Source organism: Cynocephalus volans, chromosome 9, assembly GCF_027409185.1.
Source record: "Cynocephalus volans isolate mCynVol1 chromosome 9, mCynVol1.pri, whole genome shotgun sequence".
Lineage (NCBI taxonomy): Eukaryota > Metazoa > Chordata > Mammalia > Dermoptera > Cynocephalidae > Cynocephalus > Cynocephalus volans.
Genome location: NC_084468.1, coordinates 130,259,062 through 130,284,546, shown reverse-complemented (window position 1 = coordinate 130,284,546; position 25,485 = coordinate 130,259,062). Strand labels below are relative to the sequence as shown.

The following is a 25,485-nucleotide window of genomic DNA, read 5'->3' as shown; positions in this document are numbered from 1 at the left end:
GATCTTTTATCCATTTTGAGTTGCTTTTTGTGTATGGTGTAAGATAAGGGTCCGACTTCATTCTTTTGCATGTGGAAATCCAGTTTTCCTAGCACCATTTATTGGAAAGACTATCATTTCCCCATGTGTCCTCTTGGTGACCTTGTCAAAATTAATTGACTGAATGTATTTGGATTTATTTCTGGGCTACTCTGTTCCACTAGGCTACATGTCTGTTTTATGCCAGTACGATACTGTTTTGATTACTGTAGCTTTGTAATATAATTTTAAATCAGGAAATGGTGATGCCTCCAACTGTGCTTTTCTTTCTCAGAATTATTTTGGTTATTCAGGGTTTTCTGTGTTTCTATATGAATTTTAGGATTGTTTTGAATCTGTATATCACTTTCGAGGATATCTTTCCATTTATTTATGTCTTCAATTTCTTTCATCAGTGTACAGATCTTTCACCTCCTTGGTTAAATTTATTCCTTTTTTTTTTTTTGATGCCATCATAAATAGGATTGTTTTCTTGATTTCTTTTGCAGTTAGGTCATTATTTGTGTATAAAAATGCTACTAAGTTTTGTATGTTGGTTTTTATCTTTCAACTTTACTGAATTCATTTATTAAGTTTTTTGGTGGAATTTTGGGGTTTATTTTACATATAACCCAGCTTTAGTTTCAGTAGAAATATTTGATTTATAATAGTGGACAGAATAAAGACTCTGTGCCACAATTACTGTGAACCACTACACACACACACACACACACACACACACACACACACACACACACACACGGTATTTTAAAAAGTGCATGGAAAGATTCATGTCATCTTTCAATTCTGTTTTTCCATGAACATTCTGAAGTGCCTCCATGTGTATGTGTGCATATATGTATGCATGTATGCATGTATAAATGAGTGGACATACATGTCCATAAATATATAAAGTAAAGATCTTCAGCAACAATACTCATTGCTATTTGCAACATACTACTATGGCACTTTCTATATAAAATATTAAACATGATCCAATAATAGATTGTGATTAGCAATTAGAGAAACCCTATCCTAAGTAATAAATTTCTCCCAAATAGCATCTACATGTTTTCTGACTACAGTTTAATGAATAATTTTGACCACTCAGCTAAGATTTATGTTTGCTGCCACCTTTAATAGCATTTTTAATAGAGGAAAAGCAGTAATTGTTTTTTACTTCTTTTTTGCTGTGCCTTTAATCATGAAATCTTAGTTAAAACATTAAAGAAGGAGAGACATAAAAAGTTGTAGAAAACAAATGATAAGTTCTTATTTATTGAAAGACATCCAGTTGAGAAATAGAGAAATAATTGTTAGGTAAGCTTATATGGCACATGATTATGATTAAGTTCCACTAATTCCTATTTCTGAATTATTCTTTCTCTCTTAATTCCAGAGTATTATATTCATGCAGCAGTGATAGGAAGCACTAATTTTTTTTTTTAAATGTCCATCTTCTTGGTAGAGTAGTGTAACATCAGAAACATTCACCTGGAGTCATTTTCTACCATTGGAGTGTGTGCTACTCTGATGTTAAGAAATCAAGTTTAAGTCTAGGAAATTTAGACTGTTTATTTGTGATGTATGAAACTTGCATATATGAATCCAGTAGTTTTACCTAGCTTTCACCTATCTTTGTCTTGAAATTTTCCATCTTAATGGCTTGTCCCATGCACAAAATCCTGAGCCACAGGATACCAGGTAAGGATAAACATGGTAGTAGCATAGTTTGCTTCTGCACACTATTCAGGAATCCACAGATATATCTGAAGGTTCTTTTTTCTCTCCTGTAGCAACATTAAATATTTCATCAGATATTTTAGCTATAGTAGGTGTAGTCTGGGGAGTCACAGTGTGTCCAAACCCTTGGTAGTGACCCATGGGTGAAGGTGGCATAGAAGAGGCAACGGATATTGCATCTTGTGATGATGATGATAACAAGCTTGTATGTTCATTTTGATCTTGATCCTCAGGAAACAATTTTTTCCTAGGATGTCCCCTGACTGTCCGTCCTTTAAAGTAATATAAAGGTTTTCTATGTTAGCCAAAAGTTCTTTTTACCATTATATAAACTTACCATTCCAAAAATAAGCTCCCCATGTCCCACTCCTGTGCACCTCCCTGCCCCCATTTGAAGAACCTGTACTATGGTACTGCTTTAAACAGTCTTATTGGGCTGGCTTGTTAGCTCACTTGGGAGAGCATGGTGCTGAGAACACTGAGGTCAAGGGTTCAGACCCCCATACTGGCCAGCCACCCAGAAAAATAAACAGTCTTTTCATCTCTTAAATAGCCACTAAATTGCTTGAGTAGAAGAGATACAGTAACCTACCTATCTGGATGAATTTAAATGGCTGGTACTTACCAACATGCCTTACTTGTTCAGAAATATCATCTCTAATATCTGAAACATCCCACATGGCAAGAAAGGAATCAAAGCATGACCCCTCTTCTGCTTCTTGGACATATGGTTTATATGAGAAAGTGTAGTGATGAGCAATAGCAGCAAGGAACATCTCAATACAAATAATAAAGTCCTGTAACAACAAGAAGAAAATCTGTAATTTAAATCTAGTTTTGTAGAATGCTATCTTTTTCCAAGTACTTTTCAAAAGTACTTAAGTATCAATCAATAACTTTTTTGCCTTTCAGATTATATTCATTTTTCCATTTTTCATGTTCCTAAATAATTATTTTGCCCTCTTCAAAATAAAGACAAAATGTGAAAATTTAAGTCTATTTTATATTACCTCAATCAAATATTTCTAAGCAAAGTACAATGTGTTCTCAATCCACTACCTAAGGACTAAGAGGAGAACTGCAGAAAAAGAAATGGACTAGGAATAACAAAATCCAGGTTTTCTTCCTGGTTCTGCTACAAATTGGCCAATTTCTTTAGAGTTCCCCTTTTTCTTCACCTGTAAAGTGAGGATAATAGCGCCACACCCATCCTGCATGTTGTCATATATTTAGTACAGATAATATGTAAAAAATGCTTAAGAAACAGTAAAGTTCTATTGAATTTGAAGACAGCACTACTTACCTGGAGCCCTGTAGCCACAGCTTCTACACTCTGCCATTCCCACGTACGCTTTTCAGAAATAACGCCAACTTTTACCAACAAAGCAATAACTACTGCTTGCCTATATGTTAGGAAAAGGTAAACGCCAAATCTATATCAAGCATAAAATGAGCAGTTGTTTTAAAATTATGCCATTTAAAAAAGTTAAACCCCAGTGCAACCTGTAGACCACCACCACCCTGCCTTCACAGCATATTCCTGAAGAAACTGCATATCTATATTAAATATATTTATTTGCTTTACAAATTTATTTTTCTAGTATAGTTTTATCAGATGAATTTTGATTATTCTCAGAACCTCAATACTTCGCTTACACATCTTCTTTTGGCTTATACATCTTCTTTTGTTTTGAAAGTGTGCATAAGTATTTAGATTTTAAGTTCTTCCTATACACAGACAATGCCTAATACCTTGTACAATAGGCATTTAAAAGGAAATAAAGGACAAATGCTGTTTACACATGTATTAATTATTCAGATTATTTTTTTTGAAAACAGTCATTTTGAAACTAGTCTTGTTCGAACTTTTGGGGTTAGAGAAAAACTCAGAAAGAGTCTGACTCCAAGATAGGGAGTCATGCTGAGTATTTCAAGCAAATCTAGGGATATGGCCCCATGTTAAATTTCAACAGCAAATGAGATAGACTAACTTTCCTAAGTCTATATATAAAAATATTCTCTTTTATGTTACTTGTAATGGTGAAAAAATTAGGAACAACCTAAGTATCTATAGGAGATTGGTTAAAAAGTTATATTCATACAACAGAATACTAAGCAAAACAAAACCCAAAACACCAAAATTATATTTCTCTTAACTAACAAAGAACGACATATATCTACAATATAATGAACATATTGTTGAATTCCACAAGTTTTTATAGTATGAAACTATTTCTGTGAAGTTTTATATATGACATGTGCACCAAAATGTTAATCAGTTCTGGGTGGTGAGATTTCAGGGATTTTTCTTTTTCCCTGTTTGTATTCTATCTTGCTAAATTTGGTATATTTGTTTCTAGGACCCCAATCACCCACCTCTACTAAACTGCAACCGTATATAGTTTTGCCTCCTGTTTTAAAAAACATTTACTGATGAACATATCCCCGCATCACTAAATATTCTACATTATGTTTTCTTTCAAACTGCATATTATTCTATTATATGACATGGCCATGATTTATTTTAACAACTCCTCTAGTATTGAGATATTTAGATTGTCTCAAATTATTTTCTTCTTATAGATGTTACATGGAATATCTAATTATTTCTTTATGAAAATCCTAGAAGGGCTAAAGGGATGAACTTTTTAAATAAGTAGAGAGAGACATTTTAATGTATCTTTTACACTAAGACTATTTTTAAAATCCTCTTTAATTAAGTTTTATTGCCCTTTAGAAAATGAGAACATTTAAGAGAAAGCAACACTTACCAAAAAGAAACAAAAACCACCAGCTTTACACAAAGAAATTTTCCAACAGGTTGGATTGGACTCAGTTCTTCCTTTAGTGCTTTATAAAATAGGAGGAGACAATACATGGCAAACTAGAAACAAGATTAACATTTAAATTTCTTCAGTAAGAATAACTAAGTATGGTAATAGAAATATTAAAGTTATAAAGCAAAGAACTGGTAAGAGTAATATTTCAGCCAGTTTTTTCTAGGCTTATTATATTTTAAGGTTAACAACAAGCTTTTATAGTTTACTATATAGGTGAATACACAAGGATGCTTCAAAAAGTTGATGGAAAGATTTTATCATCCTTTAATCCTATTTTTCCACAAACTTTTTTTTTTTTTTTCTTTTTTTTTGTGACCGGCGCACCGCGCTCAGCCAGTGAGTGCACCGGCCATCCCTATATAGGATCCGAACCCGCGGCGGGAGTGCTGCCGTGCTCCCAGTGCCGCACTCTCCCGAGTGCGCCATGGGGTCGGCCCTTTCCACAAACTTTTTGAAGTCCCCTCATATACTATATAAAATTTCTCCAAAGAGTTATAAAATATCTTCCCTGAAATGTTTTTAGGTGTTCACTTACTGGGGCCCAGAGAGCAATAAACAAATGACTAACACAAATGGAAGAAAAGGCTCACATTCAGCCAAAATAAAAATATCTGTTTTATAATGGCTTTTAAACACAAATTACCATTAATTTTATAAGGGTTTAGCTTATTACGTAACATAGTATATCTTATGTAACACTGTGTGTATATTATAAGGCAACACATTAAATAAATACAATTTCAATAAAGTTGTGACCATGAAATCTGAATCAGGAAAACAGCTTTTCTTGAGGGCAGTACGTTAGTCCAGCTGAATTTACTTTATAAAATAAATGCTTAAGACATATTAATTATTTTTTGATATAAGTTGTAATAACCTAGTGTAGGGGTGAATAGCAAACATTTTCCTAAAAGTTCACTTTTTCCCATTAAAACCATATAAAATGTTCACTTAAAATATTTTAGAATATGAAAGCAGTGAAAAAATAAGTTATTCGTAGTCCTATCATCCAACTATTCCTTTCTACATATAAGCTGGTTTTTTAACAGCTGTCATGAACTAAATACAAAGTATTGTTGCCTTGCATTGTTTTCCACTTAAAGTACCTAATTTTTCCATATGTTTTATAGGGATTATTTTTAACAACTGCCTAAGATTTTGGCAAATGGAAATACCACAGTGTATTTAACCAGTCCCTACCACTAGGCTTTAGGTTTTTTCCATCCTGTTGCTATTACAAATAATAGGCTTTATATGCAGAGATATCAAAGCAAAAGTACTTATGACCGTTTCTTTAGAATACATTCCTAGAAAGAAAATGAACATGTGGCTACACATGCATTTAATTTTTATTTTAAAGGTCTAATATCATACATGCATGCCATTGCATCTAAACTATTATTTTGCTGAAAGCATTAACCAAAGATTTTAAATAAAATGTACATTTTTTAAAACTTATAGGATCAGATAGTTATATCTTTAGAGCACTTCAGTTTCTAGAACATAATCCATTTTTTTTAAGCTTGGCATTGTCACCAAATATATGATATCAGATTTTTTTCTTCCATTTTTATTCAAACTCTGTACTGTCATATACCAATTAAGAATTTTCTCTAACTAAACATGCCCAGTATATGTGTTTATATTTTTTGGTTATTTAGAGAGCACTGTGCTTTTATTTATGACATATTTGCACAAATATGCAGTGAGTAACAGAAATAAATGAACAAACATGATCAACAGGTCATGGTATAAGTCACCAAATAAATAACAAAGATATTATATCTTTACATATAAAGATGTATATTCAAGTTCTTAGTATAAATTTCTAGATTAAAAAGAAACAAGATTTATTCAAGAAGAAACTTGGCCTAAAAAAATTTATAGACCGTAATTTAGTACAATTAAGAAAAATGAATATTTACTTACCAACTGTGACATATTGTTTATTATAACCAAATAAGTCCAAGCATTTGAAAAGCTAAAGTTCCCTTCATCATATATACCGACCAGCTCACAGATTCTAAAAAATGGTAAAAATGAGACAACTTTATGATTAACTAAATTAGAATATATTTTAAAGTACAGTGACAGCAATTCTTAAATTTAGAAGTCAGTTTATATGAAAGATCCTATAGATAATCTCTTAACTTTGGTCACAGAGATGGCTCAAAATTTCAAAGAAAAACATTTTTCTGAAATGTTACCGTATGATTATTTCTCCAACTTAAAAGAAATCCAAAATAAGACACACATTGAACTAGAAAGAGTAATTACTAAATTTAGGAGAACTATTTTGTAATAGTTTTGAAATAGCTGCCTAATTTTGAAAACCTTAATTGTTAAATATATAAAGCTGGTCCATAACTGGAGTTGTCATTTTTCCCCCTAAATTGTCTTGGAGGTAAATTTCATGAAGATCCAGACCCCTCAAGTAAATATTACCATTAGTATTAAGTTATATTTTACCCATTTTCTAAACTGCAGAGAAATAAAGCATGCCTTCATAAATAAATGAATTAGTCTCAATTGGCTAAATAATTGCTAGACCAAAGGTAAACTAAAAAATGAATTCTTCTTTTACCTGTCTTTCAATTTTTCCTCTGTGAGCATGCAGAATGTTAGTAACAACTACCGGATAAAACATACAATCTACCTGCCTTAAATTACTTGATGTTCCTGAATATTTAGGGAATAGTTTTGCCAGGTAGCTTAATGATAGCCCCATTTTACCGCATGTTCTAAGCCTTGACGGAATGTTTTTTAAAAAAAATATGACTTTTTTCTTGGAGTATAGTATTCCCAATGTATTCTACATTAACTATGTAGAAAATAAAACCCTGTAGTTAACCTAAAGTAGCATACTTTAACTTCAAGCAATAGAATTTCTGTAAAGCTGTGTGAACGATAATGTCTGAAAAATGAAGCATTTTTCAAAGTGCTGTATAGCAAGCTCTAGAGAGGATGTAAATATTTAGAAGAACCCTTTAGTGATTCTTTGCCTGTAAGTAGTTAACAATATTTATTTGAATAGAGTAGGGTTTCTATTTACTGTGTTTTTATATTATAAACAAGTAAATTAACACTCTTTATGTTTTTCTACTCAGTTGTTCCTACATAAGAGAACAAAGATTTTCAAAAAATAAATAATATAAAATCTGATTTGCAACGACATGGATGGATCTAGAGAGAATTATATTAAGTGAAACAAGTCAGGCACAGAAAGAGAAATATCACATGTTCTCACTTATTTGTAGGAGCTAAAAATAAATAAATAAATAGACAAAAAAATGGGGGTGGGGGTGGGGAGGGAAGAAGACACAACAATTACAATTCCTTGAAGTTGATAGGACAAGCGAACAGAAAGGACATTGTTGGGAGGGAGGGGGGAGAGGGAGGAGGGAGGGAGGTCTCAGTAATGGGCCACAATAATCAACCACTTTGTATATTGACAAAATAAAAAAATAAAAAATAAATAAAAAAAGTCTGTGTACTTACAAAGCAACGATGGTGGTGAATGGTCTGACAACTGTATACTGCAGTACACCCAGTTTGCACCTAAATAGCAATACTCTGCAAAAGAAAAAGAAAGTAGCACTTAAAACTACTCATTTAAATAGCACCAGATTTCCCCCAAAGCATACAAATTAAAATCACTTTGACAAATGATACCATATCTATATTTAATTATTTCAATGTAGTCATCCTAAATGGCAGTGGGGGAAGAATGTGGATGGCAGCAAACAAATGATCTAAATATCATTTTGAAATTATTTAAAAACTACATCCTCTGGAAGGTCTCCTTTTTTGTATAGAGTCTCAAATTCCTGAACAGTGAGCAGGACAAAAAATAAAAACAAAACAACCTAGCTACCTCATTTTGAAACTGCAGAACATCAAAGACAAAGGAAGGGTCTTAAATGCAGCTGGAGACAAGCTGTCTATCATGGAATGACAATTACATTCACAGTAGACGCTTAATAATAACAATTGAAGCTAGAATTAGGTGAAATAAAATCTTCAAAGTGCTTGAAAGTATCTTCAACATAGAATTGTACATTCATCAAAACTATCTTTCAAGAATGAAGTCAAAATAAAGACACTTTTGGATAAGTACATCTGAGAAAATCTGCCACTTATACACTGACACTAAAGGAACTCCTAAAGAACATTATTTAGGAAGAAGGAAATGAACCCAGATGGAAAATCTGAGATGCAAGGAGTGATAAACAAGCAGTCTGTTAATCTTGTAGTTAAATCTACAAAATACTTATTTAAAACAAAACAAATCTACTCAAAAAATGATGTCTAATATTTAAAGTCAGATTTTAAGTAGTCATGGTAAAACTTTGACTCAAGTTGTTATGGTAAAAAGATTAGAAATAGAAAATATAGCTTCCAAACCAGTAGTAAGAAAAAAAAAACACAGAATAAGAAAAATAACAACAAAAGAATGTGATCAACTACCAATGGGATCTGGAGTAGCATCTATAATCAAACACATAGATAATAGCTGCATTAAAAAGTACATATTCCATAACAGGTAAAATAGTCCCATTAAAATTACAAATAGTCAAAAGATTATAAATAGATCAAGATTTGCTACTAAGAGAGCTATGAAGAAGCTTTTAGTTTTCAAGGTTTTTAATATTCTATAATTGCAAATAAAGAATTGTGGCCTATAATAGATTAACATTTATTAATTGTAGATAGCATAAAACAGATTTGTCTGTTAACACTGTATTCCTCCAGTGCCAGAAAAATTTTTTAAGTATTAAAATCTTTGTTAAATAATTAGAAGGACCTTCCCAAACTTCTTGTACCTTCTCTAAGTATTAAGTGAAAAAAACTTTTTTTTTAAAAAGAGGCTAAATGCAAAGTGGATCCCTGGAATGGATACTGGGACAGGAAAAAGGACATGGGTGGAAAAACTTGGAAAATCTGAATACAGTCTGTAGTTGGTAGTTTTGTACCAATATTGATTTCTTAGTTTTGACAAATGTGATGGTTAATTTTAGGTGTCAACTTGACTGGGTTAAGGAATACGTAGAGTTGGTAAAGCAGTATTTCTTTGTCTGTGAGGGTATTTCTAGAGATTGATGTGTGAGTAGGTAGACTGAGGGGGGAAAATCTGTCCTCAATATGGGCAGCATGATCCAATTGGCTTGGGGCCTCGATAGAAAAAAAAAAAAAGCAGAGGAAAGGCAAATTCTCTCTTTCTCTTTAGAAAAAAAAAAAGCAGAGGAAAGGCAAATTTCTCTCTCTCTCTCCTGGACACCCTTCTTCTCCTGCCCTTGGACATAAGAACTCCAGGCTCTCTGGCCTTTGGATTCTGGGACTTACAACAGCAGTCTCCCTGGTACTCAGGCTTCTGGACTTGGACTGAGTCATGCTACCAGTGTCTCCAGCTTACAGATGGTATGTTGTGGGACTTCTTAGCCTCCACAATCACGTGAGCCAATTCCCCTAATAAATCCCCTCTCATATCTGTATCTATATTTATGTTTCCATCTATAACTATCCTATTGGTTCTGCCTCTCTGGAGAAACTAATATGAAGGTACTTCAAAAAGTTCACGGAAAAATAGAATTGAAAGATAATATGAATCTTTCCATGAACTTTTTGAAGTACCCTCATCAACAAATATACCATAAATACATAAGATGTTAATATTAGGGGAAGCAAGGTGAAGGCTATATGGGAAATCTCTGTTCTATCTTTGTACTTTTCTATAACTTTAAAATTATTCTAAAATAAAAAGTTTATTAAAAAGAGAGAATGTAATCAATAAAAAAAAGTAAAAAAATGGAAAACAAAAAGACAGCAAGTAATTATAAATGAACCTATCAATAATCACAAAAGTGTAAACTGCCTGACTTTTTCAAGCAATGGAATTATCAGATTAGAATTAAAAAACTCCAAAAAACAATATACCTAAAACATTAGGACATGGAAGGATGAAAATAAAAAGTGGAGAAAGATATGCCAGGGAAATACTAAACAAAGGAAAGTTGGGATACCTGTTTATGTCGGACAGAATGACGTTAAGACAAAAAAGACTGTTTGGAATATTAAGAGTCATGATATAATGTTAGAAGTTAAATTTATGGGGAAAAGTAACAACCTTAAACATATATGCACTTAATAAAACAGAACCAAAATACATAATGCAAAAACTGATAAAAGTACAGGAAGAAATTGACAAAGCCATTATCAGAGGCAAAATCTAAATATCTCTTTCAGTAACTGATAGAACATGTAGCCAAAATCAACAGAAATACAGAAAAATTGAATAACAATAAAATTGACCTCATGGACATAAATATAACACACCCACCCACTAATACAGTATACACATTCTCTTCAAGCACACAGGTAACCTTTAAAGAACTGATAATGAACCAGAGGCCATGAAACAAATCTTAACCAATTCCAAGGACTGTCTCAGTACATTTTCTGATTGCAATGCAAACAAGATGGAAACCCCAAACCAAACAAAATCCCCATGTCTGGAAATTTAAAAATACTCCAAATTAACTTGGGTAAAGAAGAAATATCAATAGAAATTAAAACTCCTTAAACTGGATGATAATGAAAATACTAAATATCAAAACCATGTGATTCAGTAAATGTATTACTTGGCAGGAAATCTGCAGTCTTAAATGCAGTATTAAAAAAGAAAAAAGGCTGTAATTTTTTTTTTTTTTTTTTTTGTGACTGGCTGGTACAGGGATCCGAACCTGTGACGTTGGGGTTATAAGGCTGCACTCTAACCAACTGAAAGTTGTAAATTAATGAGCTAAGAATCTAACACATTAGGAAAAGAGCATAGTAAACCAAAGGAAATGGAAGAAAGGAAATAAAATGAGAGCAGATAATAATAAAATTGAAAACAAGCACACCATAAAGAGAATCAATAAGACCAAAATCAGTTCTTGAAAAAACTAGTAAAACTAAGCAAACTTCTGGCAAGACTCATTAAGGAAAAAACAATGATACAGTTAACATTAGAAATGGAAGAGGGTTATAACAAGAGATGTAAAAGAGATTAAGATGATATAAACTAACTCATACCCACTTAAAAACTTTATTCTGCCTAATTCCTAAAAACTATAATTTTCTAAAAATGATTTCCTAAATAGTTCTATAATTGTCCTCTCACAAAGAAAAGGCCGTTCAATCATCCAAGGTACAGTATACAATTCCTCCCTTGACATACAAATAAAAGGCAATAATTCTTGGTCAGCAGTGTAACATGGATATGAACACTGGACAGGGACAGTAGAAGAAAGAAAAATTATAGTTTAATCGTACTCATGAACATAGATAAAAATCCTAAACAAAATATCAGCAAACCAAATCTTGTGAAGTATAAAAGAAGATGATATATTATAACTAATTTGAATTTACTCTTAAAATTCAAGGGGGTTTTAACATTAGAAAAGCCACTAATCTAATTCACTACATTAATAGATGAAAGAAGAAAAACCATAATCATCTCAATAGGTAAAGAAAAAGCATTTGATGAAACTTAACACATTCATAATTTAAAAACTCTTAACAAACTAGTGGAAAAAGAAGCTTATTCAAACTTATAAAAGATACCTACAAAACACCTGCAGAAACATCAAATTATACTGTGAAATTTTACAAGAATTCCCTTTAAAATCAAAAATCAGATACTAACCAGCAGTGAGAAGAAAAAGAAATGAATGTTATAAAGACTAGAAAGGAAACATCCTTCATTTGCAGATGACTACACAGAGTACTTAAAAAGATCTACAGACTAAGAAAATTCAACAAGTTTTTTTTGGACATAAGATCAATATGCAAAAACCAAATTGCCTTTTTACACATGGGCAGCAGTTGTTAGTTTTTTAAAAATATGCCACTTATATATAATAGCAATAAAATATGATATAGAGTCAACAAAAGATATGCAAGATCTTTATGAGAAAATTATACTTTACTGAAACATATAAATGAAAAGCTAAATACATGGAAAGCTAGACCATATTCATGCATAAGAAAAGATTCAAAAATCTTAAAGATGTCAATGAACTAAGGACTGAATTCAATCCTAACGGGGTTTTTCAAGCAGCTTGACAAGCTGATTCTAAAATGCATATGTAAGAGAAAAGATGCAAGAATAGCCAAGATAATAGGGTTGGGGACCTTGACTTTCATTTTAAGCCTTATTAATTAGGCTATAATAGTTAACATATGTAATTGTCTAGGGAGAGAAAAGTTAACCAATAAAACAAAGCAAAACAAAAATCCCACAACAGGCACATACAATATAGAAAGTTGATATATGACAGAGGTGCCAGTACAGATCAGTGAGGGAGAAGGGAGAGAATGGTGTTATGGAAAGTTATTCAATGTAATAAAGTGAAATTGCGTTCCTACCTCACACAACATACAACTACAAAATCAGTTCCAGAGGGATTAAGTGCTAAGTCTTAATGGCAAAATTTTGAAATGTTTAGAAGAAAAGCATAGGAGAATGTTTTTATAATTCTGGGTTTGGAAAGAATTTTTTGAACAAGACCCAAGAAGTATTAACTGCAAAATAAGATTGATAAATTATAAACTATATTAAAATTCAAAAGACAAAATGCTTATTAAAAGAGACAATGAAAGTGACAAAGCATGCCAAAACTAGAGATAATATTAACACATGTCAAAGAAAGAATTAGTATCCACATGTTTAAAGATCCCCTATAACTCCACAAGGCAGAGACATAACCCATTAGAAAAACAATAAGAAACACAAACAAGCATGCCCCAGAAAAGGAAACACAAGTGTCTAATAAACATGAAAAGATGCTCAACTGCATTACTAATCAGGGAAATACAAATTAAGACCACAGTGATATACCACTTTCTACACTCTTGAGAGGCAAACATAAAGAAGTCTGGGTAATTCCAAATGTAGGTGAGAACGTGGTTCAACAGAACTACTTTATAATGTTGGTGGGAAAGTAATTTGGTACACTTCAGAAAATAGTTTGCCACTAATCTGCAAAGTTCAACAAAACCTAAAGGACCTAGCGTGTTCATGCCAAGGAATATACCTAGAGCAATATTTTTTAAACTGTGTCAAATTCAACTTAGTGGGCTGAAACCCAAATTTTAAAACCAAGAGGGAGGAAGGAATAATAAGTAATAAGGGTTAGTATTGTTTCATGAAAACATCTGTACCAGTTATAAGAGGTATAAATATACTGAGTCACTTAGTAAAGTGTTTCCCCTCTCCTCATGAATTACCTACATAAAACTGAAGGTTCATTAAGAGAAAATTGACTGTGCTCACTACTTAGGTTGCAGAAATCAGAGTATAAAAAACAGCTTAGTTTTTATCACGTACCAACTGCAAACTTGCCATGGCATTTGCATTTTAAAACTAAAACATTATACTGAATTACCCTAAACAGCAACAGCCTGATTATCAAATGTATAACACCAGTTATCTATCAGAGGGAGACTAATAACCTAAAATGTACTTACAGTATACACGAGGGCACTTCAAAAAGTTCCTGGAAAGATTTTGCATTATCTTTCAGTTCTATTTTTCCACGTTCCCCCCACCCCCAACTGGCCAGTCCGGGGATCCGAACCCTTGACTTTGGTGTTATAACACCATGCTCTAACCAACTTAGCTAACTGGCCAGCCCTCCACAAACTTTTTGAAGTACCCTTATACAACAGAATAAGTTTTGTTACTAAAACCACACCCCAACACTACATGACTTTGGTAAACATTTCATATCTTTCAAAGGCAAGAAAACATGAGTTATATTGATGGATGCACTGCTGACTGAATATTAGTCACATTATCCAATCAGCAGTTGTCAGAATTCAAAAGGCTCAGGAAAAAAAGAAACCAACACAAAGAGATTTAACAGGAATAAATGTACTTGTGTAGTTAGGAACAAATCAATTGCACAAGCACAGAATATGAGAATTTTGACCAGTATTATCATTTCAAAAAGGTTTGGGGTCTTAGTTGACCACAAAGAGGTAGCTAGGGCCTCATCTCTACATTAAAATAAGAGTCCTGATCAAAACCAAGCCACCACCACCATCATCACCATTGCCATCATCATATGCTGGACCATTGCAATCTCTTATCTATCCCAGCTTACGATATTGCCCCCTTCCAACTCAGTCTACACAGAATACAGTCATCTTTGAAATCTGGACACCAGTTCTCTGCATAACATCCTATAAGGGCTTCTCATTTATCAAAGACTCTCACTTACTGTCCTAACTTTAGGCTCCTCTGAGCCTTCTTTTTGACTAGGCCTCATCCTTAGGCTCTGTTCTTGGCCTAAGTCAGTCTAAGCAAAGAATCCTGCTGAGTCATTCACCAAACCCCTTGAAATTTCATCACCCTTGACATCTGATCATGTTCCTCAACCCCCACCCTTGATGTGTAAGTTCCTGGCTTGACTTCAGCAAGAATCCTGTTTGGTCAGTTTAGTGAGAATTCCCCTACCCTCGAGTCTCCTTTTAGTAATTGTGTACCCATTGACCCCTCACTCTGCTCATTAGCTATAAATCCTCATTTGTCCTTTTTGTGTTCAGAGTAGAGCACAATATCTTTCCCTCAATCCCTAACCTACATTAGTTTTTCCTTACAATCCTCTCCTATGGTCTCCTTTTCTTTTTCCTTTATTGCATTTCCTGAAATAAGCAACTACACATTTGCGTCTTCATTTAATTCCTAACCCTCCTAACCAAACTGTAAGTTCCATAAAGTCTATGTCTTGTTTTATGTACTATGGTATATCTATAAACTGGTATATTCTAGATGCTCAATACATACTTGTCCAGAGAACACATTAGCAGCTTATTTTAAAAAGTCACTTGTAAAAAGATGTTGATTAAATGACTTCTAATGTTTCTTCCTGCAATACTTTGATTTTTCTACTCGAGATGAATAATGTAAAAAGGATTAACATGTATGTGGATTATAAAAATGTGGTCGGTTAGCCTTCAAACTTGACTATATGCACTACATCAGGATAGGGACTCTGCCTTACACTTTTTGTCCTGCTCATAGTACTTAACATACTACCCTGCAGTGAGCTGACTCATAAACTCTGCTTAAATGAAACCAAAACATAAAAATATTGCAGCCAAACATACTTACTCTCCCATAGGCCATGGCGGACAGCAACATAAAGGAGGGAAATGTTTCTGCTGATCTTTGGCTTCAAGGATTAATACCAGATTTGGATACCGGTTAGTTAGATAATTGGTAAGGAATCCCATAAAGCTGTAAATGACATAAGCTTCATAGCATTCTCTGCAGGTATCCACATATATTGCAATCCTGGGATATTTCAAAGCCACCCACTATGAAAAAGCACAGATGTTAAAAATAGTTGCAGCTAAGATCAAATGAATTACCTCTTTAATTCATGGTACTCACAGTAAGCTAATTTTTAAACTTGAGTTGTCTTGCCACATACTTACATCAAACTCTCTAAAATTTATCATTATGAGGGCTACCAGATGATCTGTGAAATTAATTTTTAAAAGCAATAAACATCTTAGATATTGGTAAACAAAAAGACAAGTGGGAGTAAATAATGAATGTGAAGAGAGAAGCTAAATTAAGTACTTGAGTTCTTAAATATAATCTGAATTTTTTTCTTATGATAATACAAAATGCTGCTAAACACATTTCCTTTATATTTAATCAAATTAGAGCAGTTGTCTATAACAATTGTGTGTGCATTCAATGGGGAAGTTTTTCTATTTCTTGGTCCAAATAAAAGACTTAATAAATAAAAAGGGTGATAATGTAATTTAAAGTATTACATTCTTTAAAGGACTATGAGCTCCTAATCTGAAAGTTTAAAAGATTAAACAAAAAAAAGCTAAACCTTTTTAAAAATTTAAAATATCCACATTTTCTATTTTCTACTATCATATTTTAAATCAACGTTAAAAACAAGTGAACCTTTTCACTTTTCTTATGAATCTAACTCCTTATTGTCAATAAGATACCATCATTACCTTAAGCACTATGTAAGTAAAATTAGTATCACCAAACCAGTTTTTACTTAATGAGATAAAATGAAACATACTTACACTATCTAAACTGTATATGGGTACCATCCAAAGAATCCTATTTGGAAAGCAAAACATAAATTAAAAACATTTTGCATCATATTTATGAAATAAGTCAATACAACACTATCAGAATCAAAATATAAGATTTACCTTATTATCGGTTTTTGTAGTTCAGGTTGTGTATAATGCACTAAGTGTTGCAATATGACCCACAGTGATACAGGTACAGTCAACAGCAAAAAGATTCCGGCAATAAACCAAGCCTTGGTGTGTATTCCAACCTTAAGAAACAAAAGAACATGTTATAATATATTGATATTAAAACTAAAGAGCTTGATAAAATATTTTTATTTCTTAAATTTTCATTTATTTGATTACTGATAAGGTTCAATATTTTCCAAATGATGAGTGGATATTTTTATTTTTTCTTCAAAATAAACAGATTTCTTCTGTTTCTGTGGGGGGAAAGGACATATTTTTCCTCATGTAGTTCAATATTTTTCTTCATGGAGGCTTTGGTAACAGCTTTTTATACTGAGGAATATTAACATCATATCATTTCCCCCCAGCTTGTTATTTGCCTTTTATATTTGGTAATTGGGTTTGGGGATGTACAGAAGTCTTAAAAATTTCTGCAAGTCAAATGAAAAATCTTTTTATGGTTTATTCCTTTGCTTTTATGCCTAGAAAGTTAAAAATCTACCTATATTTTCTTCAGATTTTATTGTTAAATATTTAAGTAGATAAATCTTGATGTATAAAAACAAGCAACATTTATTGAGTGCTATTTGCCTGATATGCTGCTAAATTCTTTACATGCATTATCTCTTTTAGCCCTCCCAATTTATAAGTATTGCCATACTACTGTTCAAATAAATTGTGTTTATATGTACTACCTCGCTTATATACAACAATACTGACTCAGGATATTATCATTTTAAAACTCTCTAATTTCTTTTTATGATCAGTATCTGATCAATATTTTACCCTTTAAAAGCTCAATTCTAAAAATGTACAGTACTGTGGATTGTCTCATCCTAAAGTAGAGTTGAAGTGATCCACTCACTTTCTGGTAAAAATAACTGTCTTTGAACCTCTGTTCTATTTGGGGGGGCCCTAGGAATGAATTTTATATGACTAACAATCCTGCCTTAAAGAGTGTGAATCCCTTTTTTTTTTTCTTTTTTAAAGTGGGCATTTTGGGCCGACCCCGTGGTGCACTCGGGAGAGTGCGGCGCTGGGAGCGCAGCAGTGCTCCCGCCCGCGGGTTCGGATCCTATATAAGGATGGCCCGTGCGCTGCTCACTGGCTGAGCGCAGTGCGGCCGGTCACAAAAAGACAAAAAAAAAAAAAAAAAAAAAAAAAAAAAAGTGGGCATTTATTTTTGGTACTTGAAGGTTTGAGCAGTTAACAATTAAAATAGAAATGAAGTCCACAACTTCTAGTTTCACTGTTTTGAACAAGATTTTTTTCCCCAACTAGGAATCAAAGATTAAAGGGGTAGAAAACAAAAGTATGGAGAACAAATGTATTTTTACAACAATGAATTTCTACATTAAAATGTATGGAAAACTTGAAAAGCAAATACAAAAGTCTTGCTGAATGCTGGGGATTGATCAAAGCAGTGAACGAAAGCCAAATATGGTTGCACCTCTGCAGACACTCAAGTCCCTTATACGAAATGGCAATAGTACTTGCATATAACCTATGCACATCCACCTGTATACTTTAAATCATCTCTAGATTACTTACACTACCTAATACAGTGCCTACATATCACTTCATTCACATGGATTCAATGTAGTACGGCACATGGCAAATTCAAGTTTTTCTTGTGGAACTTTGTGGAATTTTTTCCCCCCCCTGAATATTGTCGATCTGAGGTTGGTTGAATCCATGGATACAGAACCCACAGATACAGAAGGCCAACAGTATGTGGAGGTGCAGACTCTAATAGGAATGTCTCAGTACTCATTCCAGGACTTTTTGCTTTGCTCAGTTTCATTTAAAATTGAATATTCATTTAAATGATCTGAGAAAATAATAAGCCTATTCTAGATCTTCTCTATTATAAGATGATCATTAAGAATATTATTTGCTATGTAATTTCAATGTCCACATTTGTTTTTATGATTGCCTTGGTGCCACAAAGTAGAACTTGGTGGTAGACTTAAGAATGATGTGCTTCTGACTAACGAAGGTCAAGCATCCTCAATGTGCTGTAAAGAAGAAAGTTCTTTTTAAAACCATCATAAAACAAGTGACTACAGAATTGAGTCATTACCATGGTATATATACCATGGGATATATTTGGTATAGTCACGCCAAATTAAAAAAATCCTGTACCACAGAGTTAGTTGATACTAACTAGTTGATTTTTATATTACAAGTGATAATTTAGTTTCAGAAAAACATCATCTGTCCACATTAATGTTATTAATTTGAATTATTGGTTGTATAATTGTTTTAATAAGCTATATGCATAAGAAATTTAACCTATTTGTGTACATATTTAAATAGTACTGTAATAGAACATGTCAACACTAGGTATCTGTAGAAATTATCACATTTTAATTTAATTTATATTTATCTCTAAGTAATGTATTCAAATATGAGACACATTAATATAAAGATATCATTAACACTATTCTTAAACTTATCAGCCATGAGGTTTTTTTTTTTTTTTTTTTGGTTCACAAAATGAGGAGAAGATAAGTAGATTTTTGTCTAAGGTAACTTGAGGAAAGAAGAGAGGAAAGAAAAAACCATTAAAGGCAAGCATCAGGGAATAAGTTAACTCTCCGTCAGCCAAATGCTTCCAAATGGAGGAGAGTAGAAACGAACAGGAGAGAGTGCCTCTGGGCCCAATGCTCCTGAGGGGAAGACAGCAAAACTGACAGGGAGCAGCTACTAGGCCATAAGGATGGGTGGGGCAAGGGAAAAATACTACAGACTAGTGTGCCATCCTGTGGGCATTTCACTTACTTGACTTCAATTATACTGCTCAGCCAAGTAAAAGAGTGAGCTAAACAGCTGAAATATTGCACATGGTCATCCTTCCATTCCAATAAATCAGTACGTGCCCCACCACTGGCATAGGATGAGCTATACAAACCTCCTTGTTTTTAAGTCTCAGTTCCCATTGACTTCTCACAATGTAAGCATTGTGATTCTAGCATTTCAAGGACATGTATTTTTTCAAACAAAATGTCCCTAAACAAATCAGAGTATATCTAGTGCTCAAGTAGATACATGTAATTTTGCTTTAGATGTTCAATTGACAGCCTAATCCCATCTAAGCTGCTATTTATTGCGTAAGAAAAAGAATTACTGCTGCTCCAATACAATAATGATGACATTTTAAAAACAATAGTGGTGATTAGAGCTTATTGAGCACCTCATATGAGCTAGACACAGTGTTAAGGATTTTAGATACATAAGCTCATTTAGTGAATAATGATGAAGAGAGTGACAGGATACTATACAACACTCTTAGCACAATGCAACTTCTGCCACATTATTTCTCTGCCTTGGTTTTCATATCTATAAAATGAGGATACTTATGACTTCTTCCTCTTTATAATCACATCCATCCTCATGGCTTTAAACACCCATCCATGTTCATCTATGACAACTCTACCACGGACCGAATTGTGTCCCCCTCCAAATTCCTATGTTGAAACTCTAACCCCTAATGTGACTGTATTTGCTGGTAATTAAGGTTAAATGAGGTCATAGGGTGGGGCCCTAATCCGATAGGACTGGTGCCCTTATAAGAAGATGAAGAGACACCAGAGAGCTCTCTCTCCATGTGAGGACACAGCGAGAAGGAGGCCATCTGCAACCCAAGGGAAGTCCCTCACAAGACATCAACCCTGCTGACACCTTGATCTTGGCCTCCAGTTTCAAGAACCGTGAGAAAATAAATTTCTGCTGTTTAAGCCACTCAGTCTATGGTATTTTCTTATGGCAGCTTGAGCAGACTAAGATCAACTCCCACATTTTTATCTGCAGCTCAAACCTTTCTGAGCTCTAGACTTGCATATCCTATTGCATATTTGACACGCACATTTGAATGTCTCTCATTAAACTAAATGTCCAAAACAGAACTCAGTTTCTCTTAAACCTGTCCCTAGCCCTCAATTTTCCATCTCAGTAACTGGCACAACCATTTACCCAGATGTTCAAGTCAAAAACCTTAGAATCATCTTTAATTTCTCCCTTTCTCTTACCACCTCTCCTCTCCAATTCACTGCCAAGTCCTGTTTGTTTACTCACAAGGATACTTAAAACTCAGATTTCTATCTTCCCCTCTGCTATGCTGATCTGGGCCATAAATCATCGTAACCTCTAAACGATCATAAAGAGCTTTCTAACTTTCCTTCACTTCCACTTAATTTTCCATAGTTGGTAAAAGTTGTGCAGGAAGACTGTCCTGCCTGTCAACTTCTCAGACCTTTTTTAGTTTCCTTCAAAACATTTTATACAATTTTATTGATTTGTTTTTTGTTGGTTGCGTTTGTCTCCACCACTAAGTTCCATGAAGGTAACTGCCATGTTTATATCTCTCACCATATAGTGTTCAAAGCCTGATTCATCTCTGGGACTCAATTTATTCAAGTATTCAGTCATTTGGGCAGAAGGAGGGGGAGAGAAAATTAAGTAATACATATATTGTGGTAGATGGTGATAAGTCCTATGGAAAAAAATAAAGCAAGGAAGGGAATATGAAGAGTTGGGGAGGGGAAACTTGCGATTTTAAATAAGGTAGTCAGATGATACTCAGACAAAGACCTAAAGGACATAAAGGAATGAGATTAGTATACGGGGGAAGGGCATTCCATGAAGGGAGAACTTTTAATGCAAAGACTAAGGAGGGAGCACGTCTGGCATTTCTGAGCAAAGCCTGTGTGGTGGAACCCTAAGACTTGAGGAGAGAAAGTCAGAGGGAGATCAGGTGGGAATGGTGTCAGATCATGTTGGATCTTGATGGCCATAGTTAGGAATGTTAGTTACTCTCAAACTAGGAGTGACTGAAGAGGACACACATAATGTGACTTATGTTTTAGTGGATACTCTAGCTAGTGTGTTGAAAAAAGTCCATGCTAAGAACTTGGTTCAGGGTGTTAGCAGTGAAGATTGCAGATTATAATTTTTCTTAAAAGCTAGTGGTGCTTAAAAACTATGGTTGAAACTAACAACTATGAGAAGTCTTAAACTGGGGTGATAGTATACATATTATTAACCTTGAAAGTAGTTGCTATATCACACTCCAGGGAAATATTTCAAAATAAGAAAACTTATTTGTATTATGATGTTCATAACCCGAATTTTTTTGGTAGACAAATTATGGAAATAACCTAATATCTAACAGATGAGAAATATTTAATGTAACAGAATATTAAATTACCATTAAAAATAACTAGACTATCCCAGTACAGGAAAGTCAACAAAAAAATAATTTGGTGAACATAGAGAACACAAATGTATCTAAAATACATTTTGTTCAACTATGTAAAAATCATTTCTACAATACGAAAGGGCCTAAAATAGCCATGGTCTTGTCACAGCTCTTGTAAAATAGGAGTTTCTCAGTAAAAGTATTTTCTGGTTTTTATTAACTCTGAATTTAAAGTTCATTATACAATTTTTATAAAGTATATATCTTAGTTAAGTATTTTGCAGTCTTCCAGCTTGTAGTACTTCACTGATGTCACAATAAGAATATGACATCAAAAAATTTACAAGGGACTTTTTGCAAAACCTTTGTTGGTTAAGAGCTAATTTCCAAAGTTAAAAACCAACAACAAAATTAAACCAACTAGAATCCTTTGATTCAGGAAGCTAGTTAAAAGCTAATACAATTCAATACATGGTTTTCAAGGTAGTTTATGCGATCTAGTTAAGTCCAATATGTGCACAGATCAGATTTCCGGAATAAAATTACCTTACTTTCTGGGAATTGATGAATATTTGCAAAACAGTTGCTCTTCTAAGCAGCTATAGTAGTATATCTTAACTACTTTCTCGACCCAGTCAGTCGCACCTTCACCTGTAGCATGCTCTGAAGAACCGTGAACAAGAAACCAGACAGGTTTATGACTGGGCTCATTTACATGAGATTGTTTTCAGGATACTAAGTCTGGTTACTCAGGGTGGAAATGGGGGAGGGGTGTCTCTTTCCCAACCTCAGATAGGTGGAAGACAGGGTAGTGGCCGATGGTGCAGGACTCTCTTACCTCCAGTTTCTGTAGTTCCCACACGCATAGGGGAACCGCAACCACTATGGACACCAGGTAGATGACCACTGCTAAAGGTCGAATCCACTGTCTCCAGTTCCTCCAGGTACAAGTGCAAGGCATGTTTTCGCATTAATCAGCTCCGAGTAGCAAGGAAAAGAGCTCGAAAGAGATTGTAATGGGGAGCCCCGTTCTCTGGCTGTTTTGTCAACTCGCATACCACGAAGAAAGAGCTACTGGGCGACTTTACCCAGAGCTCGAGCCGCCTCCTCGGCCGGCGCTGTGCTTTCTACTGTTGCAACTGAGGCCGCTAAGGTTGCTATCGGGGAGCAGTGCGGGTAGCATCCTTTCTTCCCCACTCCGCATCTACCCGGTTCTACCGCGGTGGAACCCCCGGGCGGAGCCGCTGCCCTCACCTGGCGATCGCCTTGAGCTCCGCGTGCACCATGGCCTCGAGGAGAGCGACGCCGACCAGGACCGGCCTCTAGACACCCTGCACACTCCGGTTCTGCCCCGCGGCTGCCTGCCCGCTCGCTCTTTTCTTTGGGGATCGAACTTCCTCCCTCCCGCACTCGCAGGCGTCTTTTCGCCTGTTTCTGCCTATTCTGATACTCGCACGCGTCTCTTCGCCTGAGGGCCCCGGGATTTCCTCACTGACTCGCACGGGACACCCACTGCCGCTGAACCCAAGGCCAAAGCAGGACTTACGGCTATCTTCCGCTTCCGCCCCTGCTGTCGGAGGCAGGTGATTCGTGGTCAGCGCCAAGCTGGGACCGCCCCATCCGGCTCACTTTACACTCTCTGATTGGTCATTTGCTGCCTGGGCTGTAGGGGTGCGTACCTAGGTTAGAGGAAGGAAGAAGAGACCGGTGGAGACTGGTAGAGTCGCCGCCGGGCGGTCCAGCGGTCCATGAGAAGGATTCTCGAAGCCTCAGAATTGTTTGAGGGCAGTTGAAGAACACCTACTACGTCCTTCTGCTGACGTTATTCCAGCTAAAAGAAAGCGTGGGTAAGGGGCAGTTACTTTAGGGTTGAACTGGAAGAGAGAAGGTCTTTTTGTGCACAAAAGATCCCCTATTCTCTCTAGGAATGGATACGGAAACCAGCTGGAATAAGAGGACAGCGAAGAATGGGAAACGTCCGCCCAGTTTTCTGTCAGTTGCTAGAATATAGAGATAGGCCGCCTAGTTATTTCTGGAGACTGCAGAACGATCGCTCTATAGGTAGCTTAAGTTTAGAAGCAACCACACACACGGAATATCCTTTCGCATTTGGAACTTGTGTTAAAAACTTGCACTCATTTTAGTTTCGAAAGGTCATTTCAACTGACAAAGGAATTATATATGTTTAAAGCTTTTAGCCACACACCTGTAGAGCAAATAAACGGCAAATAGATCTTAAAGCCTTTATAAACCAATAGAACAAGTATCTACTTCTCAATTGGATATGTGAATATGTCATATCATAATTGTCATTTTCGGGGGGACAGGCACCGTTCTAAGTTCTTTACCCATATTATATCAATTGTTTTGCACAAAAATCCAGATAGACAGTTTTCCATTTTACAGATGAGAAACGTTTCAAGTGGTTAATTTGCCCGAGGTCACCGAGCTCCTAAGTGGTAGTGCTGTGATACTAACCTTGGTCTCTCTGACTCCAAAGGGTATACATTTAAGAATTTGACTTGTCAGCACCTGCCACCCTTTGAATTTCTGCCCAATGACCATATGGACAAGAAGGCTGGCAATATTGAGTACACTCAGCCCAGAATTCTCACAGAGATCCAGAGGGAATATTATGATTATCTTTCCCAGTGTCATCTGTCTTAGCCAAGTCTGGAAATTGACTTCTGCAGCCCTCTTTCCAGCCTTTAACACCTGCATTTCACAACCTGACCTCTTTTAATACCAACTGCTTTCTTAAAGGTGAAATAGGCCTTTTGTTTGTTCTTCCTAACTTACAAAATCGAAATATTTGTTTTAAAAAAATTTACTTACTAAGTAAATACATGCTTTATTGTTAAAGTTTGGAAGAATAAAGAAGAGAAAGTTAACCCTTATTCTACAATCAAGTATAACTACTATTTACTTTTTTGGTACACAGTATAGGCTTCCTTAGATAGTATGCACAGATTGTCTCTGTGCTCTCAGCCACAATGTGTTTGCCTGTCATAATAGTCTTCCCCACTCTTTCTCATGGGCAAATCTTTTTCACCTAATTTATGAAACCTGCCCTGGTTTTTCTTCTCCTGTAGCACTCACGTTGTATTATAATTATTTTCCTATTGATTTTTCTTTTATACTGAGTTCCTAGGAGCTAGCTGAAATTCTAGAACTATTAGAAAAAAGCAAGGGAGAGAAGAGACCAGACTGTTAGATGCACAAATGTTTCACACCATGGTTTGTGAACTGTGGATCATTTGTGGTGAAGTTTTTTCAGATTAGCAGAGAAATGAGAAAAAAAACCCTCAAATAGATAGTTTTTTATTTAGATAAATTTATTCACTCTTAAAGATTGTGCTTTATTTTGAAATTGTCCATCCTGTTTTTTAATGTCAT

The 25,485-nt window shown here is 34.7% G+C and overlaps 1 protein-coding gene across 1 annotated transcript; it reads right to left on the bottom strand.

Moving 5' to 3' along the window:
• Nucleotides 1-1,266: 1,266 nt before the first annotated feature.
• On the bottom strand, nt 1,267-23,630 carry TMEM184C (transmembrane protein 184C). The gene is made up of 10 exons (XM_063108205.1): nt 22,928-23,630; nt 16,839-16,969; nt 16,707-16,743; nt 15,760-15,965; nt 8,100-8,174; nt 6,531-6,624; nt 4,533-4,645; nt 3,065-3,164; nt 2,387-2,558; nt 1,267-2,033 (listed from the first exon to the last, which is right to left on the bottom strand). The coding sequence occupies exons 1-10, from the start codon at nt 23,048-23,050 to the stop codon at nt 1,768-1,770; spliced, it is 1,317 nt and encodes a 438-aa protein (XP_062964275.1). The 5' UTR covers nt 23,051-23,630; the 3' UTR covers nt 1,267-1,767.
• Nucleotides 23,631-25,485: the final 1,855 nt, after the last annotated feature.

Coding starts and splice junctions, on each gene's coding strand:
- TMEM184C (XM_063108205.1), bottom strand. CDS start 23,050: ATGCCTTGCACTTGTACCTGGAGGAACTGGAGACAGTGGATTCGACCT. Junction 16,970..22,927: donor GGGAACTACAGAAACTGGAG/GTAAGAGAGTCC, acceptor TTGTTTCTTAAG/GTTGGAATACACACCAAGGC. Junction 6,625..8,099: donor TTCACCACCATCGTTGCTTT/GTAAGTACACAG, acceptor ACCATTTTTTAG/AATCTGTGAGCTGGTCGGTA.